General features: G+C 38.0%; 1 protein-coding gene across 5 annotated transcripts in view; it reads right to left on the reverse strand.

Annotated features, from left to right (window-relative positions):
* The window catches only part of TUT4 (terminal uridylyl transferase 4), a 135,218-nt gene that overhangs the window by 92,347 nt on the left and 30,012 nt on the right, over positions 1 to 12,859 (reverse strand). For all 5 annotated transcript variants that reach the window (XM_024739266.1, XM_024739265.1, XM_024739264.1 and 2 more), the window contains exon 4: positions 8,179 to 8,342. In XM_024739266.1, coding sequence (XP_024595034.1) covers positions 8,179 to 8,342 — 164 coding nt within the window. The remainder of the gene's footprint in view (positions 1 to 8,178; positions 8,343 to 12,859) is intronic.

A 12,859-nucleotide genomic window follows, 5' to 3' on the forward strand; every position in this document is an offset into this window, starting at 1 on the left:
TACTCTACACAGCAAGGATCTCATTCAGATTTGATGGAGAAATCAAAAGCTTTAAAGACAAGCAAAAGCTAAGAGAATTCAGCACCACCAAACCAGCTCTACAACAAATGCTAAAGGAATTTCTCTAAGTGGGAAACACAAGAGAAGAAAAGGACCTACAAAAACAAACCCAAAACAATTAAGAAAATGGTCATGGGAACATACATATCGATAATTACCTTAAACATGAATGGATTAAATGCTCCAACCAAAAGACACAGACTTGCTGAATGGATACAAAAACAAGACCCATATATATGCTGTCTACAAGAGACCCACTTCAGACCTAGGGACACATACAGACTGAAGTGAGGGGACGGAAAAAGATATTCCATGCAAATAGAAATCAAAAGAAAGCTGGAGTAGCAATACTCATATCAGATAAAATAGACTTTAAAATAAAGAATGTTACAACAGACAAGGAAGGACACTACATAACGATCAAGGGATCAAGCCAAGAAGAAGATAAAACAGTTATAAATATAAATGCACTCAACATAGGAGCACCTCAATACATAAGGCAACCGCTAACATCTATAAAAGAGAAAATCGACAGTAACACAATAATAGTGGGGGACTTTAACACCTCACTTACACCAATGGACAGATCATCCAAAATGAAAATAAATAAGGAAACACAAGCTTTAAATGACACAAAGGACCAAATAGATTTAACTGATATTTATAGGACATTCCATCCAAAAACAACAGATTACACTTTCTTCTCAAGTGCAAACGGAACATTCTCCAGGATAGAACACATCTTGGGTCACAAATCAAGCCTCAGTAAATTTAAGAAAATAGAAATCATATCAAGCATCTTTTCTGACCACAACACTATGAGATTAGAAATGAATTACAGAGAAAAAAACGTAAAAAACACAAACACATGAAAAATGAGGTATCACCTAATACCAGTTAGAATGGGCATCATCAGAAAATCTACAAACAACGAATGCTGTAGAGGGTGTGAATAAAAGGGAACCCTCTTGCACTGTTGTTGGCAATGTAAATTGACACAGCCACTATGGAGAACAGTATGGAGGTTCCTTAAAAAACTAAAAATAGAATTAACATATGATCCAGCAATCCCACTACTGGGCATATACCCAGAGAAAAGCATAATTCAAAAAGACACATGCAGGGCTTCCCTGGTGGCGCAGTGGTTGAGAGTCTGCCTGCTGATGCAGGGGACACGGGTTCGTGCCCTGGTCTAGGAAGATCCCACATGCCGCAGAGCGGCTAGGCCCATGAGCCATGGCCGCTGAGCCTGCACATCCGGAGCCTGTGCTCCGCAACGGGAGAGGCCACAACGGTAAGAGGCCTGCGTAACACACACACCCCAAAAAAAAAGACACATGCACACCAATGTTCATTGCAGCACTATTTACAATAGCCAGGTCATGGAAGCAACCTAAATGCCCATCAACAGACGAATGGATAAAGAAGTTCTGGTACATATATACAATGGAATATTACTCAGCCATAAAAAGGAACGAAATTGAATCATTCGTTGAGACATGGATGGATCTAGAGACTGTCTACAGAGTGAAGTAAGTCAGAAAGAGAAAAACAAATATCGTATATTAACGCATGTATGTGGAACCTATAAAAATGGTACAGATGAACCAGTTTGCAGGGCAGAAGTTGAGACACAGATGTAGAGGACAAATGTATGGATACCAAGGGGGGAAAGCCACGGGGATGCAGGGATGGTGATGTGCTGAATTGGGCAATTGGGATTGACAATGTATACACTGATGTGTATAAAACTGATGACTAATAAGAACCTGCTGTATAAAAAAAATAAAATTAAAAAAATTTAAAAAACACAATAAATACATGTTGAATTTTAAAATATTGTTTCTAGTGTCTTACACTGAAATTGCAGCAATGCTTAATTTTTATGTCATATTGACTTTCAATAGGCTGCAACTCCTGACAAAAAGATTCTCACTTCAGAATATAACATAATTTCCTTTAAATACGAAACTTGCCCCAAATTTGGAAACAGTCCTGCCACAGACTAAAAATAAATACAGTCTTCATTTATAGAGTATCTATTAACCTTACAACATCTGTATGAGGATTCCCCATTTTACTAGCAAAGCAACTAAATCCCTAGAAGTAAATAATTTGCCCAAGGCAACAAGCAAATAAGAAAATTCAGCTCAATCTAGTCATTTCAATTCTTTAGTTTAAAACTATTTCAAATCTGTCCTTATTGCAGAATGAATTAAGCCCTCACAGACTTCTTTCTCTCAGTTTCCAACCACACCTACTTCTTAATTCACCAAGTATTTTCTGAGCTCATACGATGTCAAACATTTTTCTAGGAGGTGAGGATGATAATGTAAACAAAACAAATGAAAATCCTTGTCTTCATGAATTGACATTCTACTGTAGGAAGACAGGTAATAAACAAATGTACAAAGAAATAAATAAATAGGAATGTGGGGGAGGTGTTATCTCCTTTTTAATAATAGTCATCACTTATTAATAAAATGTCTTGAGGTGAAAGACTGAGCTGTGTGGATATATGAAAAGACATTCCAAGCAGAGATAAATGTGAATGCTAAGGCCCTGAGGAAGGAATGTGCCTAATTTGCTTGCAAAATCACAAAAAGGCTACTATGACTGGAAAAGAGAGGTAAAGGGGGTCAGATGACAAGACCCCTCTTAAGGACTCCAAGTTTTATTCTAAGTGTGAGGGGAAGGTATTGAAGGCTTCTGAGCAAAGAATTACAAGATCTAATTTCAAAGGGATCACTTGCCTTCTATATTAAGAATAGAAACAGGGGCTTCCCTGGTGGCGCGGTGGTTGGGAGCCCACCTGCCAATGCAGGGGACACGGGTTCGAGCCCTGGTCCGGGAAGATCCCACATGCCGCGGAGCAGCTGAGCCCGTGTGCCACAACTGCTGAGCCTGTGCTCTAGAGCCCGCGAGCCACAACTACCGAAGCCCACGTGCCTGGAGCCCGTGCTCCGCAACAAGAGAAGCCACTGCAATGGGAGGCCCACGCACCACAACGAAGAGTAGCCCCCATTCGATGCAACTGGAGAAAGCCCATGCACAGCAACGAAGACCCAAAGCAGCCAAAAATAATAAAATAAATAAAATAAAAAAAAAAAAAAAAAAAAAAAAAATAGCATTAAAAAAAAAAAAAAAAAAAAAAAAAAAAGAATAGAAACAAGATGAGTCTAATGCCATTATGATCATACTACAATAATCCAGATGATGTTGGCTGGCTTGGTTCAAGGTAAGAGTGGTGTAAGTGGCAAGAAGCGTTGGATTCAGGAGTTGAAAGCATAAACACAGAATTCCTAAAGCCATGCATATTGATGAAGTCACTACAGCAGTCATGAGAGCACTCATTAGACAACTTTTTCAATTGTAAAATGTGAGCAGACAACGACTGCGTCTGGAATCTTTTAGTAAGAAAAGCTTGGTATAACACTGAATGGGGAGCCAGAGGCCTGAAATGGCATCTCAATTGATCTCGTTTAAATCTCTAACTCTTGAGCCTGCTTCTATACCCATAAAATGAAATAATAAAAACTGCCCTACTTGGTAAAATAATTCAACTCTACAAGTAGCTAACCTTTATTTTGTGCTTAGCACATACCAGGCACTGTGTTAAGACCTTTACTTGTATTATCTAATTTAATCATCATAGCCCAATAAGCGAGGTGTCATTATTTTTATTGAATCCATTTAAATAAAGAAACTGAGATCTGGGGCTTCCCTGGTGGCGCAGTGGTTAAGAATCTGCCTTCCAGTGCAGGGGACACGGGTTCGATCCCTGGTCCGGGAAGATCCCACATCCGCAATTAAGCCTGTGTGCCACAACTACTGAGCTTGTGCTCTAGAGCCTGTGAGCCACAACTATTGAGCCCACGTGCCACAACTACTGAAGCCCGCACGCCTAGAGTCCATGCTCTGCAACAAGAGAAACCACCGCAATGAGAAGCCCATGCACCGCAACGAAGAGTAGCCCCCACTCGCCACAACTACAGAAAGCCTGTGCACAGCCACAAAGACCCAACGCAGCCATAAATAAATAAATAAATAAAAAGAAACTGAGGTTTAAAGAGGTTAAATAACTTATCCAATATCATCTAACCAGTAAGTGACAGTGCTAGACCTAGTGACTCCAAAAGTCCATACGCTTAACCACTAAGCAAACTGTTACCTTTAATTACTGACCAACTACTATGTGCAAGGCACTGTACTAGGCACAACAGTAAATAAGACAAAAAAGTCCTCAGTATCATGAGGCTTCTAGTTTCACAGAAGGGACACATGAAAAATGTTTAAAAATTCCTTTATTATAGTTAAAATATTTATTTTACCATTAAACAAACATATTGATAAGCCTCCTTTAAAGTTTCTGTAGACCAGCTAGAATAAAGATTTGTCTCCTGAACAACCAACAGATAAAAGAAAAAATTAAAGGGGAAATAAAAACATTTCTTGAGACAAATAAAAATGGAAAAACAACATATCAGAACTTGTGGGATACAGCAAAAGCAGTTCTAAGAGGGAATTTCATAGCAATAAATGTTTACATTAAGAAGCAAGGAAGATCCCAAATAAACAACCTAACTCTACCATGAGGAACTAGAAAAAGAACTGATCCCAAAATCAGCAGAAAAAAGGAAATAATCAAAATTAGAGCAGAAATAAATGAATTAGAGATCAGACTCACAGTTATAGAGAACAAACTAGTGATTACCAGTGGGGAGAGGGAAGGGAAGAGGAGCAATAGAGGGGTAGGGGATAGAGAGGTACAAACTATTATGTATATAATAAGCTACAAGGACATACTGTACAACACGGGGAATATAACCAATATTTTTAATATCTATAAATGAGGTATAACCTTTAAAAATTATGAATCACTATATCGCACACCTGAAACTTATATGACATAGAATACTATTCAGCCATTAAAAAATGAGAAAATCCTACCATTTGCAATGACATAGATGGACCCTGAAGGCATTATGCTAAGTAAAATAAGTGAGACAGAGAATGACAAATACTGTACGATCACTTATATGAGGAATCTTAAAAAAAAAAAAAACCCTCATAGGAAGAGAAATCAGACTTGTGGTTACCAGAGGAGGGGAGGGGAAAATTGGAGGAATGTGTACAAAAGGTACCAGCTTCCAGTTATAAGATAAGTAAGTACTAGGAATGTAATAAACACTGCTGAATGATATATAAGAAAGTTGTTAAGAGAGTAAATCCTAAAAGTTCTCATCCCAAGAATATTTATCCCTTTTTTTCTTTCTTTTCATTTTATCTATACGAGAAGATGTTAGCTGAACCTACTGTGGTAATCATTTCACAATATATGTAAATCAAACCATCATGCTATACACCTTAAATTTATACAGTCACATATATCAATTATTTTTCAATAAAACTGGAAAAAAATAAAAGTAGTAACTTGGGGGCTTCCCTGGTGGTGCAGTGGTTGAGAGTCCGCCTGCTGATGCAGGGGACACGGGTCCATGCCCCGGTCCGGGAAGATCCCACATGCCGCGAAGTGGCTGGGCTCGTGAGCCATGGCTACTAAGCCTGCACGTGTGCTCCGCAAAGGGAGAGAGGCCACAACAGTGAGAGGCCCGCGTACCGCAAAAAAAAAAAAAAGATTCCTGGGCATGGAGATTCTAAGTATTTCCTAGTCAATATTTAACACTTGCTATAGGGAAATTTACTCTTCTGATCTAACAGTTTGGACTTATTCCTTCTTTAGTACACGTTAAAAATCTACATCTTTACTCCTCAGTGAGATAATCTGTAAGTACACTGCGAACCAAATACCTGATGCAATCAAAAGCAAGTTGGTAAGAATATTCTTAATGAGTATTTTTAAATTGGTAAAGAAAAACTTTAATTAACAATATACTGGATTGACAAGAGGTTTGGGATGGCACGAAAACCAAAAAGGAGCCACAAGAAAAAGAAATTATAGATATCTATGCTGGTATTGGCACACACTGATTTTACATCATTGCTAATCTAAATTCAACAACAAAATGTTTTCCATGCTTCCAAGTTTTCTTTCACCCCAGGCCATTCTTTCCTACTACTATCAAATATCCATTCCACCCCAACTTCTTCCTTCTCCCAAGAACTGACTTTTCCTGCTTCATATACTACGTATCTTCCCAACCAGTCCCCTGCTTATATTCCCTGAAAATACATTTTTCACATTCCCTTTATACATGTCATACAATTTACCTACACTAGCCATTCCCTAACCCAACTCCTAGCCATTCCTTCAGACTCAGTTCCAATGTCACCTACTTATAAAGCATTCCCCAAACTGATGCCTCTATACCCCAACTCAAGTTGGTTACTCCTTTGTCTAAGATCCTATTTTCAAACAATATTGTTATTACTATTATTATTTGCTTACACGCTTTTCTCTAAGAGAAACTCCTAGAAAAGCAGTATGATGGTTTTTAAAAAACCACACATGCCCCAATTCAACTTTTTATCACCAGATCATGGCACATGAAAGGTATCCAATATTTATCTTGATAATGCACAGATCCAGACTAATTTCAAACTTAGGAAAGGGAAAGCGAGAGGAAAGACAGAACTATGTAAAACAGCAAATTGCAGGCTTCCCTGGTGGTGCAGTGGTTAAGAATCCGCCTGCTAATGCAGGGGACACAGGTTCCAGCCCTGGTCCGGGAAGATCCCACGTGCCATATGCCACAACCACTGAGGCTGCGTTCTAGAGCCTGCGAGCCACAACTACTGAGCCCACGTGCCACAACTACTGGAGCCCATTCACCTAGAGCCCATGCTCCTCAATAAGAGAAGCCACTGCAATGAGAAACCCTTGCACCGCAATGAAGAGTGGTCCCCGCTTGCCGCAATTAGTGAAAGCCCATGTGCAGCAATGAAGACTCAACGCAGCGAAAAATAAATAAATTTATACAAAAAATAAAATAGCAAATTGCAAAAAAGACTTCCTTTTAACTAGGATCTTGTGAGACTAACTATATAATCCAAACTCTTTCCTACATTATGGGCCTCTACTCCTTGATACTCCTTCCTACTTTCACAAGGTGACTACTGTCATAAATTCTACTAATGACTCAGGATTGCCTTCTTCAATTTAAATATAATCTTGTTTTTCTAAGCTATACAAAATCATACCATTTCTTTCTTTCCTTCCTTATTTATCAAGAATGATGACCTATTTCCCTGTATGCATACTAACAAATATCCCAAGTATCTATTTAAGAACAGACTGATTTATGATTCTTTCCTTCAATATCTAGCAGTGTTTTTACTGTTAAGGCTGGGAATCTGTATTTCTAGGTTAAGAAATTAATTAGTACTCAGCAACAAGATACCTATGGCTAGAACAGTTCCTAATACATAGGAGATATTCAGTAAATATGGGAGAAAAAAAGAGGAAAGAGAAAACTGAGGGGGAAAGGAGGAAGTCCGGTACATCCTGTAGTATTTGCTAATTTATTTGTCACTCCAAATAGACCGTTAACTTCTAATCGGCAGAAACTGTGCCATTTTCACCAACATATATCCCCAGTGCCTAGCACAGTATCTAGAACATAACAAGCTCTCAGTATCTATTTGATAAGTGAGTAAATCAGGGGTCAGCAAACTTCTTATAAAGGGACAAAGTTATATTTCAGTAAATATTTTATGCTTTGGTAAACAGTAGGTATTTTATGCTTTGTGGTCCACATACTCTCCATAGCAACTTCTCAAAACTCAACTCTGCCATGGTAGCAAGAAAGCAGCTATAGATAATAAGGATGGCATGGTTGTGTTCCAATAAAACTCTGTTTATAAAAACATGAGGTATTTTACCACAATTAAAAAAAACAAAAACAAGGTGATAGGCCACTGTTTGTCGAGTCTGGGATGAATGAGTGAAGTCAGACTCACAGATGTAAGGATTTGCTGAACAAATGGAGGGAAAGAAGAAAGAGAGGGAGAGAAGAGGAAAGGAAATAGGGAAGGAAGGAAAGATGCATGGTATCTCCACCTAAGGAATATAATAGGAAAAATAAAAAGAGCTGTACTTGGGAAAGAAAAGTTATGAAACATGCATTTTCCTCCAAATAACTAAAACACATAGTATACTTTTTCAAGTCGAAAGATGTGATCTCTTTCTAAGCGTTCTTCTGCTTGTTTCAAGCCTAGCCTCTGCTCAGGTGTCAATGTAGATTCATCTATCACAGTGGCATTTTCTAAATAGTCCATCTCTGAAGAATTTTCTTTATTAGATTCATCGTTCTTCATTTTACCTAGAAAAGGAAGCAATCACTTAGTTACCATCATCAGAATTGGTAAATTAAAATTTTTTTAATGAAAAACAGACATTCAATTTATACACATATAGAAAAAATATTCTTCCTTTATGCTTTCCTTCATTGTGCACGTTGGTATACCTATGTAAGATAAAAGTAAAAGATATACATGATATCAAAATTCACAAAGAAAAATCTACTTCATGGGTCAAATGCCTATCTTCTTCCAACGAATCTATATCAAAAAAGACAAATATGACTGAGACTCACTATACAAGGGTAACATAACATAACCATTTTGTCGAATCTCTGAAGTAAATATGATATAAAGCTACTTTAAGTCCCAAAGATGACTCAATGAACTGAAGTCACTTCAGTGACTTTATCAATATACAAAAGAAGCTAAAAGAACATATATACTCCAGACCACAGACTCACATGAGGCTCCTTCTTTGCTTTCACTGAACTCATGGATATCTCTATCACACCAATATTTTTTCTTTGCTTCTCTGCCTCCTAACTAGATTGTGATCTCTTTAAGGCACAGACTATGTGCTTTCTTTTCAATCTTTGCATTTCCAGCACCTACCAATATATACTTAGAATAATAGTAGGTTCCACCACCAGTGTGATTTTTTTTAATACAAATTGAATCATGTTACTCTCTTGCTTAAAATACTTAACAGGCTCTCATGGAGTTCAGAATAAAGTTTAAACTCTTTAACATATAACACACAGTGCTTGCCCTCTTGAAGGCAGTCAACAGTTTAAATACAATAATCCCAAGTTGTAGTAAGTGCTATAAAGGAAAAAAACAAGTAACTGAGAGGGAAACAAACTTTAGATATGGGGGTCAGGGAAGGCTTTTCTGAGACTTTAAGCCAAGACCTCAAAAAAAGAGAGCTAAGTTGTCTATATCTCTAATCTTATATCCTGCCCTAACACTTTTCACTTCATTCATACCAAATGTGCTAGAATGGATCAGTGTTACTCCAAGTATCAATGCCTGTACATGTTCTGTTCCCTCCACCATCAAGGCCCTTCCTACTTCAACTAGTTATGTTTACCTGTCCTGCAAAATTCAGTTTAAGCATCAACTGTTTCAGAAGACAGTCTGGGACTTCCCTGGTGGTGCAGTAGTTAAGAATCCGCCTGCCAAGGCAGGGGACAAGGGTTCGATCTCTGGTTTGGGAAGATCCCACATGCCGCAGAGCAACTAAGCCCATGTGCCACAACTACTGAGCCTGCACTCTAGAGCCCACAAGCCACAACTACTGAGCCCACGTGCCACAATTACTGAAGCCCGTGTGCCTAGAGCCCATGCTCCGCAACAAGGGAAGCCACTGCAATGAGAAGCCCACACACCACAACAAAGAGTAGCCCCCGCTTTCTGCAACTAGAAAAAGCCTGCACGTAGCAACGAAGACCCAACACAGCCAAAAATAAAATAATTTTAAAAAAAGAAGACAGTCTGATATTCTTTATATTCTCATAGCACCCGCTATTATCTCACATTTTCACAGCAATGTAATTTGTATTTATTTATCTACCTCTTACAATTAGATAATGAATTCCTTGATGCTAATGACCAGATCTTATTCAACTTTGTACCTTCAGATTTTAATACAATGCCTAGACCAGAGATGACACTTAATAATAGTGTGTTGAATAAAGAAATTGATCTGGACGTATCTAAAAACACTTCTAAAAGTAAATGCTCATAGATAATAAATAAACCTCTCCTCTCTGCCCTCAAAAGCCACTCTACATGCCATCTATAAGAACCCTGAAATTCACTTCTCTCTTGATAGCACTAATTTTTCTAAATAAAAATAGTGCGCCTCTCTCTGGAGGTGATGTGTCTCCTACCACAAGAGGAGCACAACAGGAATATTATTCAGCAATGAAAAAGAATGATGTACTGCTATATGCTACAACATGGATGAATCTTAAAACATACTAAATGAAAAAAGCCAGACACAAAAGGCCACATGTTGTATGATTTCACTCATATAAAATAGGCAAGTCTATAGAGACAGAAACTAAATTAGTGGTTGGCAGTGCCTAGGAGGAGAGGGTAATAAGTAGTGACTGCTAATGGGTATGGAGTTTATTTTGGGGGTGGTGAAAATATTCATGATTTAGACAGTGGTAATGTCTATACAACTTTGTAAATACACTAAAAAACACTAAATTGTATATTTTTAAATGGCAAATTTTATGGCATGTGAATTATATCTCAATAAAACTAATATAAAAAGGTAAATAAAAAATTTAAATATGACAGATGATAGTAAGAACTATGGAGAAAAATTAAAAAGGTAAAAAGAATAAGGAGTGCCAGAGGTGGAGGTGAGGTTTGTAAATTTTAGATAAGTGACCCAGCAAAAGGCTCGCTGAGAAGGTGAAGGAGGTAAGAGAGCTAGCCATATGGACATCTGGGGGAAGAGTGTTCCAGGCAAAGGAAAAAGCAAATGCAAGAGCCATCAGGTGGACATTTGCCTTCACATTTGAGGAACTGCAAGGATATCATGCAGTTGGAACAGAGAGAAATGATGAGAAGTAGATAAATGAGGGCAGAGAAGTGGGGGGAGGGGGAGTGCCGAAGATCACAAAGGTCACAGCAAGGACACTAGCTTTTACTCTGATATATGGGAAACCATTGAAACATGATGAACAGCAGTAACATGATCTGAATAATTTTAACAGGATCATTCTGGCTGCTATGTTGAAGACACAAGGAAGGACGGTATAAGTGAAAGTAAGAAGATGAGTTAGGTTCTGCTGCTCAAAAGCATGATCCTGACCAGCAGCATCAGCTTCATTCAGGAGCTTGTTATAAATCCAGTATCTCAGACTCTAGATTTTCTAAATCAAAAATCTCGGAGAATGGAGCCCAAGAATCTGAATTTTAATACAATTCCCAATTGATTCACTTTAATTGCACATTAAAGTTTGAGAAGCCCAGATCTAGTATATTCTCCCTTCAAATATTCACCAGGCTCACTCTCTCACCTCTTACCTTCAAGTGTTTGCTCTAATGTCACCTTCTCAGTGACAATTTAAATTTGAAACACCACCACCAGACACAGCAGCATCATTCCTTATGACCTTTCCTGTTTTATTTTTCTTATAAGATTTATCACTATCTAACTTATTATATACTTTTGTTGTTTACTATGTTTGTTGTCTGTCTCCTCCCACTAGAATATTAACTCTGTAAGTAAGTATAGTTATCTGTTTAGTTCATTGTTATATTCCTAGCAACTAGATCAGTACCTGCACATAGCGGAGATCACCCAAAATATTTACTGAATGTACAAACGGCAAAAGGAAAAATGGTGGAAGTGCTAGGTGGGAGCTAAAGTTGGACCTAATGGAGATTAATCCATTAATCTTTTGGCCACACTACACGGTTTGTGGGATTTTAGTTCCCGACCAGGGATTGAACCTGGGCCCTCAGCAGTGAGAGCCTGAGTCCTAACCACCGGGCCACCAGGGAATTCCCATATAAATCATTTTTGGGTTTTTTCGGTTTTTCTTTTTGTGGGCCACACCATGTGACATGTGGGATCTTAGTTCCCCAACCAGGGATCGAACCTGAGCCCCCATGTTGAAAGCGCCAGAGTCTTAACCACTGGACCGCCAGGGAAGTCCTAAAACATACTTACCTATTTGGTAACAAGTGTTTTTTTGTTTGTTTTATTTTGGCCACACAGCTTGCAGGATCTTAGTTCCTCAACCAGGGAACGAACCCATGCCCCTGAAGTGAAAGCATGGAGTCCTAACCACTGGACTGCCATGAAGTCCCTCATTCTTATTAGCTTGTTAAAACAAGTTTCCTGAAAGGACCTCTATTTGGTCTACTAGCTTCCTTAAGCTATTTCAACTTGTTCTCCATGTTAACAAATAACAAAACTGCATTTAATTGGAGAAATAATAACAATAAAGGATATTAATTGCCATTGCCTGCCTACTGTGTCAGGGACTACATGAAACACTATTGAATTATTTCACTTAATCTTTATAACAAAGGCAGCACCATCTCCACATTTTAAAAAATGAGGAAACTTAGACATGTTTTAAAGGATAAGCAGCTTATCCAAGATTACAAAGTTATTAGGTGGGGAAGATAAGATTCAAAACCTATGAAATTTTACTCCAGAGCTCACAGTCTTAACCACCTCACTCTGTCACCTTATTTTGTCACCTTTTTAAGAAAATAATCTTTAAATGATATTTTTCACTAATTCAAGTGACCAGACCCCTGTAGCTGATCTTATGCACCAGTATTTCCCAACTTCAATCAATCACATACCGTCATGTTTAGATCTGCCATATCTAAACACTAGCAGTACTATTATTTATTTGATATTGTCTTTAAATTGACTTACTTTTTTGGGCCTTGTCCTAACATACCTATGAAATTATTAACATTTTTTCTTACATACAAAGGTACCTCTATTAAATTAAAAAAAGGGTTTGTCAATAAACCATCATCTGTGTACCACCAG

This window comes from Neophocaena asiaeorientalis, unplaced genomic scaffold (assembly GCF_003031525.2).
Source record: "Neophocaena asiaeorientalis asiaeorientalis breed wild unplaced genomic scaffold, Neophocaena_asiaeorientalis_V1.1 scaffold138, whole genome shotgun sequence".
NCBI lineage: Eukaryota > Metazoa > Chordata > Mammalia > Artiodactyla > Phocoenidae > Neophocaena > Neophocaena asiaeorientalis.